At 34.3% G+C, this 23,836-nt stretch overlaps 1 protein-coding gene across 2 annotated transcripts in view; it reads right to left on the bottom strand.

The window, feature by feature from the left end:
- LOC138693878 (uncharacterized) overlaps window positions 1–23,836 on the bottom strand; it is a 756,839-nt gene that overhangs the window by 121,773 nt on the left and 611,230 nt on the right. For both annotated transcript variants that reach the window (XR_011330579.1, XM_069817676.1), the window contains exon 3: window positions 17,464–17,538. Coding sequence is in view for 1 of the 2 variants with exons in the window: in XM_069817676.1 (XP_069673777.1) it covers window positions 17,464–17,538 (75 nt within the window). In the remaining variant the exon portion in view is untranslated. The remainder of the gene's footprint in view (window positions 1–17,463; window positions 17,539–23,836) is intronic.

Consider the following 23,836-nt stretch of genomic DNA (forward strand, 5'->3'; position numbering starts at 1 on the left):
TCTCACTTTGAGAGAGGAACATAGGTTAAGGGTGTCTGAGAATAAGGTACTTAGGAAAATATTTGGGGCTAAGAGGGATGAAGTTACAGGAGAATGGAGAAAGTTACACAACACAGAACTGCACACATTGTATTCTTCACCTGACATAATTAGGAAAAATTAATTCCAGACGTTTAAGATGGGCAGGGCATGTAGCACGTATGGGCAAGTCCAGAAATGCATATAGAGTGTTATTTGGGAGGCCGGAGGGAAAAAGACCTTTAGGGAGACAGAGACGTAGGTGGGAGGATAATATTAAAATGGATTTGAGGGAGGTGGGATATGATGGTAGAGACTGGATTAATCTTGCTCAGAATAGGGACCGATGGCGGGCTTATGTGAGGGCGGCAATGAACCTCCGGGTTCCTTAAAAGCCAGTAAGTATTATTATTATTATTATTATTATTATTATTATTATTATTATTATTTATTTGTAAAATGGAGATATGCACGTAACCAATGTGCCTCGAGGAAGATTGCTTTAATAATTTTCATACTTTCATTTTTAAGTCCCAAAGATTTTTAATTAGGCAGGGAATGGAAACTGCTTTCTTTTTAGGGAAGTTATGTCCACTGTTTAACAAACTGGACTGTACGTTCATGGATTTTACTTCTTAAACCTTCGAAAAAATAAGGTGGCTAGGAAGTTTACCAATTACAAACGAAAGAGCTCTCATAACGAGAAATGGACTGGGGAACTCCAGCGCAGTATCAGATGATTCTTGCTATAGAATACCTCCTCTCTCCCTCACGACTAGTAGTCATTAAACAGTAAAACAATTTCGCATCATGTATAGAGCAGGAGGGAAAAAAATGTCCACTTAATTACTGGAGCTACATTCTTCATCAGTTTTACGACATTCCTCTTTAACGACATAATTTTCCGAGGCGCCACAAGGAGGCACTTTTCTCTAAGACGGAGAAAGAGAAGTCTGTACTAACCAATGCTGCCTAGCATTGAAAATAAATTTCCCTGCTGTGTTAAATATTGTTTCTACTTTTTTGTACGGCAGAGTGAAGATACATTTCTATGATAGTGAAATACTCCTAAAATGCGTTGAAATTTCAAATGTTTCTCAATCTCATTTCATTTAGTGTTCTGCCCAAGGGCAGGTCTTTCACTGCAAACCCAGCTTTCTCCAATATTTCCTATTTTCTGCCTTCCTTTTTGTCTCCTCATATGACCCATATATCTTAATGTCGTCTATCATCTGATATTTTCTTCTGCCCCGAACTCCTCTCCCTTTTACCATTCCTTCCAGTGCATCCTTCAGTAAGCAGTTTCTTCTCAACCAGTGACCCAACCAATTCCTTTTCCTCTTCCTGATCAGTTTCAGCATCATTCTTTCTTCACCCACTCTTTCCAACACAACTTCATTTCTTATTCTGTCTGTCCACTTCACACGTTCCGTTGTTCTCCATATCCACATTTCAAATGCTTCTATTCGCTTCTCTTCACTTCGTCGCAATGTCCACGTTTCTCATTCTATACCCCGAAATAATTCTTCAAATATTCTGGTACAATTATTCGATTTTAATTTTCTTCCGCAAATATACTGTAAATTTCCTGTCTTTATGGCAATGAAAAAATTACATTTTAGACGCAGCTCGTCTAGTTAATTGTCTCTATATGTCGATTTCTCCTCTACCAGGCCTCCTGAAAAAAATTTTCTACAAATTTAGTATCTACGAGGACTTGAATCGACTTTCCGTGGACCCGAACTAGGACGAATCCTTACAGTTAGGCTTGCTTTGGTACATTGTATGTCCTGTACAGAGTGGAAGTGTTACAACTGCTTAGATTGAAAGGGGTAATATTTACTTACAAATGGCTTTTAAGGAACCCGAAGGTTCATTGTCGCCCTCACATAAGCCCGCCAGCGGTCCCTATCCTGTGCAAGATTAATCCAGTCTCTATCATCATACCCTACCTCCCTCAAATCCATTTTAATATTATCCTCCCATCTACGTCTCGGCCGCCCTGAAGGACTTTTTCCCTCCGGTCTCCCAACTAACACTCTATATGCATTTCTGGATTCGCCCATAAGTGCTACATGCCCTGCCCATCTCAAACGTCTGGATTTTAAGTTCCTAATTATGTCAGGTGAAGAATACAATGCGTGCAGTTCTGTGTTGTGTAACTTTCTCCATTCTCCTGTAACTTCATCCCGCTTAGCCCCAAATATTTTCCTAAGCACCTTATTCTCAAACACTCTTAACCTATGTTCCTCTCTCAGAGTGAGAGTCCAAGTTTCACAACCATATAGAAGAACCGGTAATATAACTGTTTTACAAATTCTAACTTTCAGATTTTTGGAAAGGGGTAATAGGATACATTAAATAATTATATAAAACTTACTACACATTTCGTAATTAGGTAAAAACTTAGCCTGGAAGTATGCCTAGTTTTGCAATAGCGCATCTCCAACTCAAGTACAAACACACACACACACGCACTCGGCCCGATCATATAGGCCTATATATATATATATATATATATATATATATATATATATATATATATATATATATATAATTTTAGTATTTTATTTAGCGTCTGAATGAGATGAAGGTGATAATGCCAGTGAAATGAATCCGGGGTTCAGCACCGAAAGTTACCCAGCATTTGCTCATATTTGGATTTGGGAAAAACCCCAGAAAAAACCTCAACCAGGTAAATTTGTCCCGACTGGGAATCGAACCCAGGCCAACTGGTTTCGCGGCCAGGCGCGCTAGTCGTTACTCCAAAGGTGTGGACTATAAACATATATACCTTTACTGTTATGAGAACATAATTTTACTTTATAAATGTTAATAATTTACATATAAACTGCATTATATTCGGTTGTATGTATTTATTTACACTGCAAGTGGGCAAGCACCGGGTGGCAGTGGTATATACAATATTAACAATACACAGTTAAAATGATAAGCTATACACAATAAAATTTACAATACATAATACAAGTTACAACACATATACAATTTTATACACAATACAATAAGAATACACAATACAATTTAACACAATAATAATAAAACATAAAATAAAACACCTAATTTTACAACACAACCTACATAATTATGTATAGGTCCTACATAAGTTTCAATAGTCTTTCACTTTACTCTCATCTCATTCCCTGTAGTGGCACTATGACGCATTTCACTGACACTTTAGCACACATTTCACTGACACTCTGTAAACATTTCACTGACACTATAGAACACATTTCATTGACGCTATAAATTATCACTGATCGGAACTGTTCCCTGCACTGTAAAACCATAACTTCACTGACTCACCTCGCTTCACTGATACAACAGTTCAAATAAGTCAAATAATTGCATTCTTATGCATACTTATAAACAGAACTACATTTAAACTAAACATTTCTAGTCCAAGGCCCTCTTACACGCTATTTTTAAATAATTTACAATTCAAACCAAGGAAGTAAACTCGTCAGGCTAGATAAATACATGTCACCTTAAAAAATTAAATGTTGAATGTCACCTTAATTTTAATTTTCACTTTATACACAACTCTTTAAATTATTCTTGAATCTCCTTAAGGAAGGACAGCCCTCAAGCCTCAGCCGTAGTTCGAAGTTGTTGGTTGTTACCTAACCTCAAAATTCTTCTACGAATTACAAAGTCATCAAGTTATAAACTTTAAAAACATTTACAAAAGTACAATTCCTTACTTTGTAAGATCTGAATCAATCAATAACAAAAAGCCCTAACGAATTTCAGCACAAGCATGAGAAATTTGAGGTATTAAGTTAGATATTGGTCATTCCAATTATACTTTTGGGGATGGAAAAAATACACGACCCATATTTGTCAAGTTTGACTAGGTCTAGAAGAAATACCTCGGTTTGCATTGCAAGTTGAATGTGTATATTACAAACTGGAAATCAGAAATCTCCTTCGCTTTGAAATACATAAAAACTGTTAGGGCCTATATGTATCTTACCCGAGGAAATAGTGAACTGTAATAAACGGATTATGATTTTAGTGTACGTATTAGTGTTGTGTTTGTTTATTAATAAAGTAAAAAACACAACTTATTTTGTTGTTTATTTAGTTGTGTAAAAACTCTTTCATAATTATCAGATGGATTGCATAAACTACCTGTACAATGTCTACTTAAAAATAAGCACAAAACTTCATGTCGGAAATAGGTGCAGATGTAATGTTGTAGCCTACATACATCACTAGTCAGCATTTCCCCAGGAATAATATAGGCCTACTCGCACATAATAATACTTACAAATGCTTTTAAGGAATCCGAAGTTTCATTGCCGCCCTCACATAAGCCCGGGATCGGTCCCTATCCTGTGCAAGATTAATCCAGTCTCTATCACCATATCCCATCTCCCTCAAATCCATTTTAATATTATCCTCCCACCTACGTCTCGCCTCCCCACAGGTCTTTTTTCTTCCGGTCTCCCAACTAACACTATATGCATTTCTGGATTCGCCAATACGTGCTACATGCCCTGACTATCTCAAACGTCTGTATTTAATGTTCCTAATTGTCAGGTGAAGAATACAATACGTGCAGTTCTGCGTTGTGTAATTTTCTCCATGCTCCTGTAACTTCATTCCTTTTAGCCGAAAATATTTTCCTAAGAACCTTATTCTCAAACACTCTTAATCTCTGTTCCTCTCTCAAAGTGAGAGTCCAAATTTCACAACCATACGGAACAACCAGTAATATAATTGTTTTATAAATTCTAACTTTAAGATTTTTGGAGAGCAGACTAGATGACAAAAGCTTCTCAACCGAATAATAACAGACATTTATCATATTTATTCAGAGTTTAAATTCTTCCCGAGTGTCATTTATATTAGTTACTATTGCTCCAAGATATTTGAATTTTTCTACCTCTTCGAAGTATAAATCTCCAATTTTTACATTTCCATTGCTCCAAGATATTTGAATTTTTCTACCTCTTCGAAGGATAAATCTCCAATTTTTACATTTCCATTGCTCCAAGATATTTGAATTTTTCTACCTCTTCGAAGTATAAATCTCCAATTTTTACATTTCCATTGCTCCAAGATATTTGAATTTTTCTACCTCTTCGAAGGATAAATCTCCAATTTTTACATTTCCATTGCTCCAAGATATTTGAATTTTTCTACCTCTTCGAAGGATAAATCTCCAATTTTTACATTTCCATTGCTCCAAGATATTTGAATTTTTCTACCTCTTCGAAGTATAAATCTCCAATTTTTACATTTCCATTGCTCCAAGATATTTGAATTTTTCTACCTCTTCGAAGGATAAATCTCCAATTTTTACATTTCCATTGCTCCAAGATATTTGAATTTTTCTATCTCTTCGAAGTATAAATCTCCAATTTTTACATTTCCATTGCTCCAAGATATTTGAATTTTTCTACCTCTTCGAAGGATAAATCTCCAATTTTTACATTTCCATTGCTCCAAGATATTTGAATTTTTCCACCTCTTCGAAGGATAAATCTCCAATTTTTACATTTCCATTTGGTACAATATTCTGATCACGAGACATAATCATATATTTTGTCTTTTCGGGCGTACATAATAATACTTCCTTACTTACTGGCTTTTAAGGATCCCGGAGGTTCATTGCCGCCCTCACATAAGCCCGCCATTGGTCCCTATCCTGAGCAAGATTAATCCAGTCTCTACCATCATATCCCACCTCCCTCAAACCCATTTTAATGTTATCCTGTCATCTAGGTCTTGACCTCCCCAAAGGTCTTTTTCCCTCCGGCTTCCTAACTAACACTCTATATGCATTTCTGGATTCGCCCATACGTGCTAAATGCCCTGCCCATCGAACATAATAATAATAATAATAATAATAATAATAATAATAATAATAATAATATATATTATTTATTGGCAGTAAAGTATAATAAAAGAGATTTTAAATGTACAAAATTCTAGCATTCTCGTCAAAGGGAGTGGTCTCGTGAAATACTATTTCCATTAAGAATTAATGGAAAGTTAAAAAAAAAAAAAACAAGCAAACAAAACATAGCAATTTATATATAATCTGTTCTGAAATGATAGGCCTATCACTCCATAATTTTTGCCCTCTATTAGAAAAGTGGCAAATACAACTTTACGATTAGCTCCAAATACGTATTTGCTATCGATATTAATTACCTACAGGCTTATGACTGGAATCGTAAACTTCAACTACAGTACTGACATTATCTAGCAATTATACGACACTAACTGTTACTGTTATTCTTTACTTTATGTCTCTCTCTAATTCCAAAGGACATTCACAGAGAATGCTGTCATAAGTGTAATTTAATAATTTATTTAACGTCCATATTGAACTGCAGAGTTAATTCAGAAACGACGAGATTATATTGTAGCTGTACTGTTTTATTTTAAGGCAGTTTTGAGCTATATATGTAATTCAAAAGGGATAAAGTGGTAATATTAAATGTAATCGTTCATTTAACTTCAATTTTTATCTATAGAGCAATTCAGAGTCGATTAAGTGATGAATGTAATCGAAATTCTTTGTTTATTTAAAGCTTTCAAACTATAAAACCCAATATGGAAGCATGAAATGAAAACATTACGCGTAAAATTTAATAATTGTTCAGAGACGATAATATAGTAACTATTCTTTAATGATCATTCCTTCTCAAGTACAGACACTTCCCTAAAATGCGGTATGGTAACTCTAATTATTGTATTTCAAGAAAATATTGTTTCTTCAGTTGTTATAAAATGCAATATTATTTGACCATTTTCGTATTATTTTTTTAATGTGTTAAATAATAAATTCTAGGTACAGCTTAGTGTATAGCTTATGTAGACACATCGTGGAAAGCATACAAGCATGTACAATTTTAGTAAAACTTCTCAAAAATGTTTTGAATTACTGTATATTAAAAATAAATATTATACATCTTGATTACGCAACTTTTAACCCTGTATCATTTCGGTATATATATTATATGACTTTCTTGTGTTAAATTCTATGGTACCTGGTATATATGTTTCGACCTATTATGGGTCATCCTCAGAACAGGACCATATTCCGAAGTGATACATTGTTAGAAGTTGTGTAATCAAGATGTAAAAATATATATCTAAGATTAGGAAAACGAACGAGAAAGGACAAATGTGAAAGAGACAGCTGAAGTAACGTGGGCGCATGTTAAAGGTCATATCTGAAAAAGATCATCATCATCATCATCATCCTTCACGAATTAGGCCTCTGTAGACCTGTTTCGGCCCCATCTAGCAGTCTTCTTAACGGTCTTCCTGGTCGACGATGTCCTCTAGGTTTATATTGCATCATAATTTTTGGGATTCTTGAATTTTCCATTCTTCTTACATGATCTAGCCAATTGAATTTGTATCTGGTGATTTTTTCTTCTACTGACTCTACTTCTAATTGTTCTAAAATTTCTTCATTCCTTTTTCGGTCTAAAAGAGTATATCCTGCTGTTCTCCTGAAAAATTTCATTTCCGTTGCTTTGATTCTGTTCATGTCTTTTTTCTTTAATGTCCAAATCTCGCTTCCGTATAGAAGGGTGGGTAATGCTAGTGTATTATATATTTTTATTCTTGTAGATTTTTGTACTAATTTAGCTTTTAATGTATTGTTTCTTATTCCTAGAATTTGTGTAAATTTGGTAATTTTCTTGTTCACATCTTTTTCATTTTGATAAGATATTTCACAACCCAGATAATTGAAATTTTGCACTTGTTCGAGGCATTGGTTATTGTGTATTATCTTACTTCTGACTGGGTCTTGTCCTAAAAATGCCATTACTTTTGATTTTTGTGCTGAAATTTCCATCCCAAAATCTTTTAATATTTCATTTAATGTATACAATCCTCTGAAAAAGATGTTAGTGCAAACACTCGTGACGCCCCACTTCGATTACTGTGATATTCTGTTTACTGACCCAAGCGTTACTTCGGCGCAGAGACTACAACGTGTTCATAATATGTGCGTCCGTTTCGTCTGCAATATTCACCGGGCTGATCACGTAACACCATCCCTCGAAATGTTGTCCTGGCTCCGTCTAGAAGATCGTAGGAAAATCCACTGTCTTTCCCTCCTCTTTCACATATTGCATTTCTTCACTCCTGTCTACTTGCGTCTCGTTTTCAAAATTTATCCACCCATCATAACCTAGACACACGATCACAACACTCCTCAATATTATCCATTCCCTCCCACCGAACATCCTCATATTCATCTTCTTTCACTGTGGCTGTTCCTCGACTTTGGAATTCCCACCGGGTAATGTCAGGGACTGTCAGACATCAAACCAATTTAAGAATAGACTAAGGAAATATTTTTCTAACAATTCTTGTTAATAATAATAGCTGTTTTCAAGTTTCTCAATGTTTAATAGTTATATATATCACAGAATAAATATTTAAACTATCTCATTATTATTATTATTATTATTATTATTATTATTATTATTATTATTATTATTATTATATCTCGTTTACTATTAAGGAAAATTTTTAACCACAAGAAAAAGGAGTGTACTTTACAAAGAATGAAATTAACTGAAAAATTTCATTTTTTCCCCATAAAGGTGTAACTTCCTCTCTAACACGCCTATTAAATTACAGATGATATTCATAAATAAAAGAATGGCGATTGTAATTTTTACAATTCACTGCGGACTAAAGCAAGGAGAAATACTATCACTTTCACTTTTTAACTTTTTTTTTAAATATGTCATTAGGAAAGTCCAAGAAAACAGGGAGGGTTTGGAATTGAACGGGTTACATCAGCTGATTGTTTATGGGGATGACGTGAATACGTTAGGAGAAAATCCACAAACTATTAGGGAAAAGACGGGAATTTTACTTGAAGCAAATAAAGAGATAAGTTTGGAAGTAAAGTCAGAAAAGACAAAGTATATGATTATGTCTCGTGACCAGAATATTGTACGAAATGGAAATATAAAAACTGGAGATTACGTTTGAAAAAATGGAAAAATGCAAATATCTTGGAGCAACAGTAACAAATATAAATGACACTTGGGAGGAAATTAAACGCAGAATAAATATGGGAAATGCCTATTATTATTCGGTTGAGAAGCTTTTGTCGTCCAGTCTGCTCTCAAAAAAGCTGAAAGTTGGAATTTATAAAACAGTCATATTACCGGCTCTCTGACAGAGGCTAAGTGTGTTCAGAATAAGGTGCTTGGAAAAATATTTCTGTCTAAGAGGATGAAGTCACAGGAAAATGGAGAAGTAACACAACGCAGAACAACACGCATTGTATTCTTCACCTGACAGAGAAACATTAAATCCAGACGTCTGAGATGGGCAAGCCATGTAGCACGTAAGGGTGAATTCAGAAATGTATATAGTGTGTTAATAGGAAGACCATAGGGAAAATCTCTTCGAGGAGCCAAGATGTAGATGGGAAGATAATATTAAAATGGATTTGAGGGAGGTGGGATATGATACTAGGGACTGGATTAATCTTGCTCAGGATAGGGACTGATGGCGAGCTTATGTGAGGGCGGCAATGAACTTGCGGGCTCTTTAAAAGCCATTTTTAAGTACATAATAGATCATTAGGGGGTAAATGACAATGTAATTTAGGATACAAACAAGTATTTATTCCATTATTGCATTCATACAACTTTAAACAGAGTTACGCGAAATCTAAATGAGGAGGTGGACATTTGTAGCAAACAGACGGACGGACAGGTTTTAAAACTAACAGAAGAAAACTCTCCAAAGCAGGAAGTTGTGGAGGGGGAGGGAGAATTGGGCGGTGCAGAAGTCTGTCTGCCGCGGCCACCTCTAACTATTAACATGCACTTGAAGGGGGGCGGGCCCCCCCATCAAGGCGCATATATATTTTTTTACGCTTTAAACTCTCGAGGCGGAAGGGTTGAGAGAACATCGTTGTTTTTCAGGCAGCGTGGACACGCTACGGAGGTTTAAAAGTTCAAGACTCTTCATACCTTTTTATTTGTACATTGTGTGGTTTATTTTTATTTTTATTATGTATCTGTGTACAATTAATTTGTATGTATGAAGTTTCATAGGCCCCAGAGTGAATCTAAGTTCAGAAAAGTCTATTACATGCACGTAACGTTTAATTTTTTTTTTCATTGTTTTTCTCTCGGGTGATAAAATTCAGAATTATGCTGTTTTTTCATATTTCTTTTTTTATTTTACATTTGAGACAGGGAGATCAAAAACCCACAAACTCCAATTTTTGACAAAATTGAGTTATGGGCTGGATAGTGCTTTTCAGTTTGCTCTGTATGCGTGAAAGGAAAGAATACACTAATTTTGACATTTATATGCATTCTAGGGGCTGTTTTAATATTCGTGGAAGCCAGAACTCCACTTACTCCAATGGGATAAGAGAGTTTTTGCATTCCAAGCTTAATTTCCCTGTAGGTGGCAACACTATCGCTCAACCAATGGGTAAATTGATACGATATTCAGAATCTCACAATAGTACATTATGCAACGAGCCTATAATGAAGGTGATTAAGAAGCGAGTATGGATATTTATGAAACGAGCGTAAGCGAGTTTCATAATTTTCATACGAGGTTCTTAATTACCATTATAGGCGAGTTTCATACGACTTTTTATGCTCGACCATATTTCTAACTTGATATTATTAATTTTCTTTTTATCTGACCTTGACCAACGTCCCGTATGTTGTGAGATGTGCGCAGACGCGAAAGTATTGATTTTTTTCCGAGGAACAGATGTCCACATTGACCTTGCTAGGCCATAAGAACCTACAGAGATAACACTGAAATTAAATTAGACATTGAAAAACGAGATGACAAATTGAATTTATTTGAATATTATTTACAATTAACGCTAGTTATTATAGTAACAGAACATAACCTTCTGCGACAGTATTGGATTTCCAGCCTCCGTGACTTTTCGCTAATTCTCTTTCGATTGCATATCCGAGAATAATCGATACTTGCGGTTTTATAACGGTAGGAAGCTGACCTGTCATTGGCTGAACATTTGTAACCTGGGTCGTCATTGGCTGAAAGACCTGACCTTTAATGAGTAGGTGTACTTTAATGACGTGCATTAAAGGTCTGCTATCAGGTGTATAATTACTACATTTCGGCATGGTCGAGCATAAAAATCTATAAAATCCATGTAAGTAAGACTATGAAAGGCACAATATGGAATCTATTTAACTTTCAGAAACCCAATACATACATATCCATCATTCTCCAGTGAACTAAAGTACAATTCAGCATTGCCACTGAAAGAAGAAAGCAAAAGGATTTGCAAAATTTAACGGTTTCTTCCTGAGGAAAGTAGGATGTATTATCAAACTCTGTTTTTTGACATTAATAATCTAGATGCACAGGAAGAACATGAGAGTGAGAGAAGAAACAGAATCTGTAACATGAATCTGTGTTAACATTTTAATATTTTTGTGGTTTTATTTGTATATTTTGATGTGCTTTATGGTAATTTGTGATTTTCTGTTTCATATATTTGAAATATTAAAAAATGTAGCAATGTTAATCTTAATAATAAACTTGCATTTCTCGTATATTCCAATGTTTCATAAGGGAATTGTGATATACTTATCTTTTTTCTCTATATGCTCGTATTTATTCACTTTTCTTAATTCATACAATGTGAAAGTCAGAAAACCCCTAACTCCAGCAGTGTTTATTTCAAATTGTAGCGTAATATAATGTAAAAATTTAGGTTTTGAAGTATTTAATTGATAAAGAATGTAATTTTACACAATATTAATAGGTAAATATATATTTGAAGTTAGTAAGACAGATGATAAGTTTTATCTCTCTCCTGTAAAATTTGGTTTAATGGAATTAGGGAGTTTTTCATTTCCCTGTCTCATTTTTTGCCACAATAGAGCAGAAACTCCAGTTACAGTAGCTATGCATACTACGTTACACACAAAATAAGATTACAAATAGAAACAGGGGGAGAAAACGAAATAGAAAAATAGAAAGGCCACTATTAACACAATAATTACCAAAAAAAAAAAAATGAAGATATTATAAATTAAATTATAACATACAGAAAGTATTGGGTTCATGTAAAACTTCGTAGCGTTTCTTCGATGTGACAAAAATCTTTATTTGAGATAAACAGAAGACAAATTAATCAGTAATATACTCTCCTACATTATCTATTTACTCTCTGCCCATGCTAGGGTAGTTTATCGATTCCGCGTCTGAATAAATCTGCTGGTTTAAAAAAGTGAAGCCAAGTTTGTAAAGTATCTTCGTTATCAAAGGAATTCCCTTGAATTTTGTTGGAAAGAGAACGGAAAATGTGAAAATCTGAATATGCAAGAGCAGGAGAATATGGAGTATATGGAATCACCTGACAATCAAGCACTTGGGTAGGTGTTTTCGTCATGTTAGCACAGTGCGGAAGTAGATTATCGTGTTGCAGCAGAACTTGATGCAATCTTCCCGATCGTTTTTCTTCAATTGCGGCCGCGAAGCGTTTGAGTTTTTGGCAATACATTTCAGTAAGTAGTTATGGGTACATTCCTGGAAGCAAATTCGTAGTACGCGACATCTTCTTTATCCGACCAGATGCATAAAATCTTCTACTGTGGATGGATACTAACTTTTGTTCGGGATGTTGTGTTGAAACGACAGAACTATTTTCTTGTAGCGCTCTCTCCGATGGTATTCTCCCCGTACACGTCACAAATTTTTCGAGCCGCCTCAACTGCCTTTGCTCTTCTATTAAACTCAAATAGAAGAATATGTCGGCAGTGTTCGTTTTTTTCCATTTGGCATCCCATTTCTTTAGCCCACAAATAACACAAACTTTCTTCATATCCTCAGAATTCAAGGCGTATTTACAAGCAGGATACTCCAAATAAATGACAAATGACGATAAATTATCTCTGTCAGTTTAGAAGCTTTGAATAATAACATAGCTGCCAGTATATAATAACGCAAGAACCCTACAAGAGCAAAAGTACTAACACAGAATGGGATAAAATACAGAAAGTACATGAGGAAATCCAACGCCTGAAAAGCTTTACGTAAAGTTAGAAAAGAATGATATCACAAGAGGTTTTCATTTTGTCGATAAATAATTCATCCAAATTAAATAAAAACCTCGCGTGATATTCAATCAGAATACTCCCAGAATGTAATAAGTAAATAACTGTAAAACACTAAAATAATTTATAAAATATATTTAATTTACTTACATAGTATCATATTTCATTCGCTGTCACGGTCTGCAGCATTCGCAAAGAAAGAATGAAAATATTTATTTAGAAATATGACCACAGCCATCTATAGGGTCAACAACTCTCACTACATAGGCTACGAATGATAGAAACAATGAAATAATGGAAATCATTAATTCCAAATACAATAAAATTAAAAAGTTGGAAATTGAAGTAAGTGCATAATCATGGAAGTAACATGCCGAAAAATAAACTTATTGGGTGTACTTGATGCTAAGGAAATAGTTTTTGACTGATTACACCGTGTTTCAAAATTACGGTTAACACTTTCATATAGTTGTCATTAAGTATTATTGATACAATAATTTGGAGCATATCATTTGTTTAACAAACTCTCATAGTATTTATTGCAAGTTCTGAACACTCAAATGTGACAACCCTTTGTTACACGGCAAACATTAACAAGTTATTTAAATTCTTCCAATATACATGGTTATTCACGAGGATTTAGCGTCCTTTACGAAGCTTATTTCTGAAGACATTCTGAGCAAAAAATGTCATATAAACATAGTTCCTATTCTCAATACTTTCAGAGTTAAAATACGTTTTTTCTTTAATCTGAAGGTAAAAGAATAATACAAATAGAGAATGAACCATTCAGAAGTATCATTTCCTTAATTGGCAAGTATTATGAAGCTAAAAATGTTTCGTACAGACATCTTTTTCTATTTTTAACTGGAACATTACATCATTCTTACGCACTTATCACAATATTACAAATCACACCACTTTCACTTACAGTTTTGGAGAGTTTACAACACATTTTAAAAAATGTCGCCGTCCGCTTGAGTACACTTGACCGCACGCTTGTGAACGGCACTCGTCGCTCTACGTAACTGCATACGGCTATCTTTGATTTCCGTAGCGCTCGCGCTGGCTGCTGACTGCACGCTGACCAAGATCACGCGTTCACAGCAATGCGTTCCAATAACGAAACGTAACTCTGTAAATATTGAGGATAGGACCCATGTTTATATGACATTTTTTGCTCAGAATGTCTTCGGAAATAAGCTCCGTAAAGGACGGTAAATCCTCGTGAATCACCATGTATAGGTATCCCTGTTTGTGTATGCAGTCGCAGCAATGATACGATGCCTTACTCATTTAAGGTCTTAGGAACGAGGCGAAATATAAACTGCATCCTTTATCCTTCACATATCTCCAAAGAAAGAAGTCATATGGTCTCAAGTCTGGTGACTTGGGAGGTCAAAGGCAACAGACCAGAAGAGCTGTGATAAGTTCAATCGAAACGATGTAGTAAATGGTCAATTTCGAAATGTCTACGAAGCAACCTTTGTACCAATGTAACTGAATTTGTCTTTCGCAAATTGCAGAAAACAAAACTATGTTGTGGAATTGCCATTTTGAACAATGTCTCCCATGGCAACAGAAATTATGTGTTCTCTGAAACTTATAAGTTGCAACTTTGAAAGTTTAACTATCAAATAACCTGTAACATGTTATTTTCTCAATAGTAATAGTCACATGAAAGTGTTACTATCACTTCGAAATACGATGCACTTCCGAGTTTATTGGTAATTTGGTAATGGTATTTCTCATTGATTTGTGTAGAAACATTATAATATCTACATAATTATGTAGCCTACGAAACAGGAAATATCAATAATTGCCAATCATCAGCATCAAGACAGTGACAATATAAATTCGACAATATTCGAATGATAGATGTGTCTGATTGGTTGAAATTGGGTGGATTATTGATTCTTACATTCCATTGGTAAATTGGCACATGGGTAAATTAATTAGAAATACCGTTATTTGCTATATTTTATCTCAACAAACCTGAAATCATTTACCATTCTTTCTCAATAAACTTGATATAGTAACAATATGAGAGTCTTTCCCATCGATTATTAAATTTAACAGCATAGTATGAAACGCGAATAATTGTCTATGCTATTTTGGCGAGACGGGATTGAGTGTTCGCCAAGGACTACCTCACATTCGCCTTAGAGTTGGGATAAACCTATGAAAAATGTCAATCGGGCAATCAGCTCAAACGGGAATCAAACCCATGCCCGCTATCAAACTCGTGTACTATATCTGTGACGGTGGCCTGCTGACAATAAAGAACCTGGTAGGCTGCGGTGGCTCTTACTAAACTACCATCACTTGGAGAACCGCGAGGAACACTCAGAATAGAAGCCAATCGATTCGGCGTCACTCAAACACAAGTAGTACTCTATTTTCGAGAAGATGATAATTAAAGGAGATTATGAACATTGATGGTGTAATGACGAGAGAAAAACTCGATAAAACCCGAATAAAACCTTCATAATCTTGACTTTACCCGTATCTATTTTATTTTGTTAAACTATTACATATATGACATGAAGAAATGTTTGTACAGCTGTCAAAAAAATGTGGCCGCACTCGTGAACAGCGAATATTTTCTAATTCCACTTCGGATCACGGTGATGTTACATGATGCTCCCGCTTGTAGAAGCAGTTTTGTAACTATGGAGTCATTCGATATCTTCTCTCGTAGAGTAGAGGTAGAGTGCTCGCTTAATGATTACAAGGTTGTTAGTTCGAGTCTTGTTCAAGTTATCATTTTATTTTGTTATCATTCTTTAGCGATATACATAATATTCAAGTTATCATCTGTATTCTGCTATTGTTCTTTAGCGACATAAAGAATATTGAATCTGTTATAGTTTTTTAGCGTTATAAATACTATTCAATTTACCATTTATATTCTGTTATCATTCTTTGGCGACATAAATAATATTCAAGTTATCATTTATTTTCTGTTATAGGCCATTAAGTATTTTTAATTTCAAATAGGCCTAATTACCCATTTATTTTTCTACACGACGGCCGTGAGCAGTATGGGATGAAGATAAATGCAAAAAAGACGAACACCATGATTATCGGAAGAAATATAAAGAAGATGAACGTGCGAATTCTAAATGAGGCAGTAGAGCAAATGGTCAGCTTCAAATACTTCGAGTGTACTATAAGCAGTAACATGAGTGCTACCAGGAAGTGAAAAGAAGGATAGCAATGGCGAAGTAAGTTTTGAATAGAAAAAGGAGCATCTTCTGCGGACCTCTGGAAAAAAAAAGTAAAGAAGAAACTAGTCAAGTACTTTGTGTGGAGTGTGGCATTGTATGGGGCAGAAACATGGACATTACGACGAAGTGAAGAAAAGCGACTAGAAGCATTTGAAATTTGTGTATGGAGAAGAATGGAGCGTGTGAAGCGAACAGACGGAATAAGAAATGTAGTTGTGTTGAAAAGAAGAAAGAATTATGCTGAAACTGCTGATCAGGATGAGATAATGGAACTGGTTGGGTCACTGGCTGAGAAGAAACTGTCTACAGACCGATTATTAGTCCTTACAGCTCAGCGACGCGAAAGAGGGGAAGTAATAGGAGTAGTGGGGAGAGTTCCGGAGTAAAGATAAGGGCGAGCGGTCGGTAAAGGAATGCAGTACAGCTTACTGTACTGGAAAAACAACGCGTGACATCCTATCGCTTTGACTGCAGGCGACAAACTAACCTGAACATCCCTTGGCGTAACTTAATGGACTCGCCTGACCCACACGCACATGGCTGGCGACTGTCAGGACTAAATAATCGCACTGTACTGAAGGATGCACTGGAAGTAATGGTGAATGGGAGAAGAGTTCTGGACAGAAGAAAATATCAGATGACAGACGACATTAAGACATAAGAATCAATTGCGGAGACTAAGAGGAAGGCAGAAAATAGGAAAGATTGGAGAAAGTTGGGTTTGCAGTGAAAGACCTGCCCTTGGACAGAAAACTACAAATTAATATTTTTATCAAAATTTTAATGTCTTTTATTTGCATAATTACGCACTAAACTGACCCGTAAGTTCTGAATGTGAATAAAATTCAACCAGTAGTTTAGTACAATTCGCTGTACACAGAAAGATAAGCAGAAGGTATGAACAAAAAAGATTTTTTAGATGTAAGGGTTGCTGAAAACGGGAATGTGCGTTGAAATCCATAAATCGAATTTTCTACAGCACCATAATGTTTTGTCCTTATATTTCGTAACGGGAAGTGTACAGTGGTAATTAAGTATAAGTAAAAATATAATGAATTTCATATTATGTAATAATATACAAACACTGAAATAATTTACTAGGAGCTAAGTTAGAACATAACTTTACTTACACAAATGCCCTTCTCCGAGCACATGGCGCCCCAGACTGGGTAATTGGACTGCAGAAGCTCACAGTTCTCCCAACACTGCAAAGACAAAAAAAGAAAATCAGCTAGGAAAAAAAAACTTGAGTCAACAGAAGTTCAAGAAGTTCTACCCTTCCCTTTTTCCAATACAGACACGAGCCGCCATTCCAGTCAGCTTGCAAAATCAATTAGAAATTTCGTTATGAAATTGCAATTAAGCCAGGAGGATATCGCCTTTCATTTCTTTATGTCAATCCAATTAAATGAATGTGGGACAGAGCTTATTTAATTACTAAGACAAAAGACTTTTAAAGCCACTCCTGGAAACTTTAATTCCTTCTCTCTAATAAGTGGGTGTTCGATCACCTGCAGGCTACGTCTACTTCCATGTAAATGGCAGGACTTGCAAAGGTCACACAGTTCTTAGTTCTTTAATGGAATACTCAGTTCCCATCGGCTCAAATGTAAGGAAATTTAAATGATCTTTTTAAATTAGGAATATTTCTCTTTCGACAGAATATTTAATTGTACTTCAAAAGATAATTTGGACGTCGAAAGTAAAAGGGGGTTAAAATAATGAAGAAAAATCTGGAGAAAAATGGATGATTACTGAGTACGGAAAGAAGAAATGAAGGAAAAGAGTAAGACAAAATATATTGTACGGAAAGAAAGAAAAAGGATACAGAAAAGATGATAATTACATAGGATATAAAATGAAGACAGAACAACAGTGAAAAAACAAAGGCAGAAGAATTTTATAAATATAAATAAATTTCAATAAACCGGAGGAAGAAAGAAAACACAACTAAAAATATGAAGGAATAAAGACAATCTTAAGGAAAACTTCAATAGTTAAATATTAGAAAAAGGAAGAAATAGATCGTAAAAGGTCGCAGTGCTGGACCATAGTGTCCCCCTCCCGTAAATTCCATTCCATTTCAAAATATGGGACAAGAAGGAACAAGTACAAATATTTACATACGGAAAACTAAATAAATTTTACAGAAGAAAGAGTTCATCCAAAGGGCTGGACTCGTGAAGAGTACCCAAAACGCTTATTGCATTTCCGCGTTGAATTGTAATACTTAAACGTTGGCGCAAATAAGTAGTGCAACGACGATCACCAATAATGGAGATCAAAATTTGGCCTATTTGAGATACCAAAACTTCAGCGTCATGACTCCAAGGACCGAAGGTCTCCACAGCAAAGGGGACTAAGATATAATTGTTTAATAGATGAGCATATTTATTGACTTTATTTTTCACGCCTAATTCAGCAGCAGATGCTGCGCGTCTGGAGGTATTCGGCAAGTGAGATGGAGCTAGAGTGTCAACGCAAGTGGAGTCCCAAATTAAAGATTTTCCTGTAGACCATGGAATTAAGAATAAGAATTATGAATTAAGAATAAAAGAGTACCGGTAGGCGAGAAAGAAGAAAGTTAGAATAAGAGAAAAAGAAAAAAGAAAAGGAAATTACGAAAAATTGGAATGATGATAATAAATGTAAGAAATTAACAAAGGAAAATGTATGAAAGAAAGCATAGAAATATTGCAGAAAGAAAAGAGAAAATTGAAATTAAAAAATGAGAGAAATGTAGTAAGTATTGTAAAACGAAGACATAAGCACGTAATGACATAAAGGAAAAAAAAAAACTTAGAAGAAAATTGATAAAGGGAGGAGAGAAGAGATAGTGTGAAAGAAACAAGAATACATAAAACCAAATTAAAAAGAAATAAAGAAAGAAAGATAAAATAAATTCAAATAGAGAACAAACAAAAGATTGAAAGTACCCGAAGAAACATAGAGAAGAATAAATAACAGAAGGAAATAAAAGAAGGTGAAGTGGAAGAAAGTAAGACAAAAGAAATAAACAATGAAGCAAAAAGGCAAAAGCATTCACAGGTAAGTAAGAAAACTGACAACATAGAAAGAAGATGAAATAAAGTAATGAAAACAAATGCAGTATTAAGATAGGACAAGATAGGAAGAAGTGAAAATAAGGAGAGGAAATATACAAATAAATGAAAAGAAAAAAATAGATAAATAAGAGCTAGATAATATAGAAAAAGAAAAAAAGTTGGAAGAATATACAAAATATGTGGAAGAAAAATTAAGAAAGAAAAATAAAAATAAGAAATTATAGAGAGAAATGAATAAAATGACAATAAAGCAAAGAAATAATAATACCGATAGACGAAAGAAAAGACCAAGCGTAAAGAGGAAGTGTAACGAAGAAATCGAAGAAAGATGGAGCAGGGTAAAAGAAAGTGAAAAATTAAGAATGAAATATGGAAAAATAAAACGTAACAATAAAATAAAAACAAGATTAATAGAGGACACACAGCAAAGATATGGAATGGAAGGATAAAAGGATGTGTAGGAGACACAATAAAAAAGGAACAGAAAAGTAAAGAAGTAAACCATAGATGTAAAGTAACAGAGAATGAACTGAAAAAGAAATCACGATGACAGGTAAATGGGAAAAAGAAATAAAGTATTTAAGAAATAACAGTATAAAAGAAAGTGATACACACATACACTTAAAATATAAATAAGAAAAGAAAGTAAACCAAGGTAATAGAAAACAAAACAGAATAGAAGAAAAAAGAAAATATAGAAAAGGAAATGGGAAAAGCAATGCACAAAGATGTAACAAGGAAAAGATAGACATAGGAATGAAGAGAAGAAAGAAGATACATAAAGCAAATAAACAAAGAACAAATTACAATTAGGCCTATAGAAGAAGTGAAATGAAGAAATAAAAAAGGAAGAGGCAAAAGAAAAACGAAAGTAGGAAAAAAAGAATAGTGACAGGAAAAGGACATAATGCCGAAACAATGTTAGAAGGAAAATTAAGTAAACAATTAATAAAAGTGCTGAAAGTGATAATAAAAGTAAGAAATTGGAAAATGAGGGTATAAAAAAGTCATATACAGAGAGAAATAAGAAGAAAGGAGGAGAAATAAAATTATAATATAGATTGAGACAGAAAGGAAAATAAATAAATTAAAAAATTGAAGATAGAATGAAAATAAGGAACGGAAGAAAGAGAATTCAGTAGAAGACAGATGAAGGAACTGAACTATCAATTAGTGCCTCTTAATTTGGCCTAGACTGGAGCACTTGGTACGTTCGTGATTAGAGGTAGCGTGGCGATATGCATTTGTCAGTGAATGCGGTGTAGCCTATACCAGTACGTGAGGGCAACTCATACTGCAGAAATACGAAACGGTCCATGGCTTAATTTTGTGTTCTAGAATTAGCTTCCGTATACTTCGACTACTTCTCCTTATATTATTCCATGTTCTTCTTATTTTTGACATCACTAATACCAGCATTAACAACACCATTATCTAATTCGTCTTCATATTTCGTTTACATCTGGCCTAAATACAATCATCTCCTACATTTTTTCATCTCTAAACCTATTAGCACATCCATGTAACTGCAATCTACATCTAAATATTCTGAATTCATCAAATTTCCTTTTCTCTCTACTTCATTTAACACTCATCATTTAGTTTAGTTTTTATTTTCTTCTTCATTCTCATCTTCAAATTCTTCAACGTTATTTTCAATGTCGCATTACTTTTCAATGCCATCATCCATCACCACCGAAATCAAAGTCATTGTTGTAAACCTCATTACTATTAAACTCAACTTCTTCCTCATAAAATAACCATAAACTTCAACATTATACTCATAAACCTCAATACCATAAACCTCAAAATCACAAACTTGAAACTCAACATCATCCTCGTAATCTTCAACATCATTCTCGTAATAATCATCATTAACGTCCACATCACTATCTTGTTCAACAACATTCCCGTAAACTCAATATCATAGCAGTAAATCTCATGTCCATAGTAAAAAAATATTTTCATCGTAAAAACGACAATGAATCTAATCATCCTAAACACCAACATTATTGTCACATTTTTCATAACTATAAACATCAACATAATGATTGTACGTCATCTTGCCTGCGATTTTCTCACGATTTCCTTAAGGAGCTAACGTCAACAAAGCTCAACATTAGCCTGGTAAACATATATACCATTTTCGTAACCTCCATCATCATCATCATCATCATCATCATCATCATAAACATCTAACACCTGTTTCTTAAATATATTCATGAACATCAACATCATCTTGGTGAAACTTAGCAGCATCGTTATCTTCATAAAACTTGACATCAAACTCGTCAACCTCAACACCATTCTCGTGAGTCTAATACTTATAAATCTCAAAATATCATCGTTGTAAACCTTACCATCATAAATCTCAATATTATTCTGATGAAAGTAAATACTATTTACCATAAGTAGTATTATCAGAAACCTCAACATTATAATCATAAATCTCATCATTATAAAAATCAATATCATCCTTCTCGTAAATCTCATAAGCCTCAACATTATCCTCATAAATCTCATCATTATATACTTCAATACCATCCTGATAAGTCTCAACATCATCCTCGGAAATCTCATAATCATAAATATGAATATCATTCTCATACTTCTCAACATCATCCTCGTAAATCTCATAAACATAAATATGAATATTATTCTCATACGTCTCAACATCATCCTTGTAAATCTCATAATCATAAATATGAATATCATTCTCATACTTCTCAACATCATCCTCGTAAATCTCATAATCATAAATATGAATATCATTCTCATACATCTCAACATCATCCTCGTAAATCTCATAATCATAAATATGAATATCATTCTCATACGTCTCAATATCATCATCATAAATCTCATTATCATATACATAAATACCATTCTCATACGTCTCAACATCATCTCATAATCATAAATATTAATATCATTCTTATACGTCTCAACATTATCCTCATAAGTCTCATCATAAATAACAGTATTGTTCTCATAAGTCTCAACATTATCCCCATAAACCTCGTCATCCTAAACATCAGTATCATTCTGTTAAGTTTCAATATTATCCACATATATAAATATCATCATAAACACCAATATCATTCTCATAAATCTAGATATTATCTCCCCAAATATCATCATAATAAATATAATATTATTCTGATAAGGCTCAATATAAACTTCATATATCTCATCATAAACGTCATCAACATCAACCTGATAAGTCTCAACACTGACCTCGTAAATAATCTCCTCATAAACATAAATATCATCCTGATAAGTGACAACATCATCCTCGCAAATATCATCATCATAAACCTCAAGATAATCTTCGTAAATCTCAGAATCATAAGACTCAATATCATTCTAGTAAAACTAAACCTCATCGTGGTGAATCTTATCGGTATCACCATGAACTGAAAATAAATTATAAAACATCATTATCAAATCTCGTCAACATTATAATCAAATATCGTTATTTCATTAATAATTATCATCATCAAAACCAAACATCAAAACTCGTAATGAAACTCTTCGTCAAGTCTCACCTTCAGCATCATCAAATAATATGTTAATCATCATTCCCTTCACTGTCTCTAGAAGAAACTCGCCCCACAAACTCCCCGTCTATCATAAACCTCGTTGATTGAGCACCTGTCATTTGAGCGAGATTTCTCCAGCTGAGTCACGGCTGGATCCCAATAATGACGAGATGCTGCATGACGTGTTTTCTGCAGTACAAGAAACACATTTGATAATCAATTTAATGAAGATTGGCTTTCTTCAAATGACAGTTGAATTCAAATGACAGGGACCACTAATAGGAGGATACAAAAAGCGGACAAGACCGGATCGGCCTGATGGGGGGTTAATGGACCTAATTGACGGCCACACAAGGTCAGCGCGACTTTCACTTGTTTGTAACCCGTAATTCTACCCGAGGCCCGCACTAATCGTATAACCATTTCCGATTTTTCACGCTTTCTTATACAGAATGTTTATGCAACTGATATGCCCGTCCTAATGGAGGTAGATGAACAATTATTAAAATACTTCAACAAGGGAGCCAGCAGGTGTGGAACAATGGTAGTTACAGCCACAATACTCCCTTTTCCTGGGTTCAAATCCCAGATTATGATCAAAGGAAGCTCGAAAGATTTCTAACCGTGATACATTCTACAAGATTATTGCTACCTTCAGCAAATTATATCTGAGAATTTAAGGTTTCCCTGCAATCTTCATTTTATTATTGCTTTCATACCAGTATTTCTTCCGGCACTGTTTTCAAAAAATGATGACTCTCCTATTTTATTTTAAATAATAAGCCTATAGGAATTTTCTTATACAAAACCATGTTGAAGGATGTTTTAATCATATTTTTCTTTCTTCCGCCATTTTCATTTAACTAAAAGTCCAGGATCAATGCATTTATTTGAAA

Source organism: Periplaneta americana, chromosome 2, assembly GCF_040183065.1.
Source record: "Periplaneta americana isolate PAMFEO1 chromosome 2, P.americana_PAMFEO1_priV1, whole genome shotgun sequence".
Taxonomy (NCBI): domain Eukaryota; kingdom Metazoa; phylum Arthropoda; class Insecta; order Blattodea; family Blattidae; genus Periplaneta; species Periplaneta americana.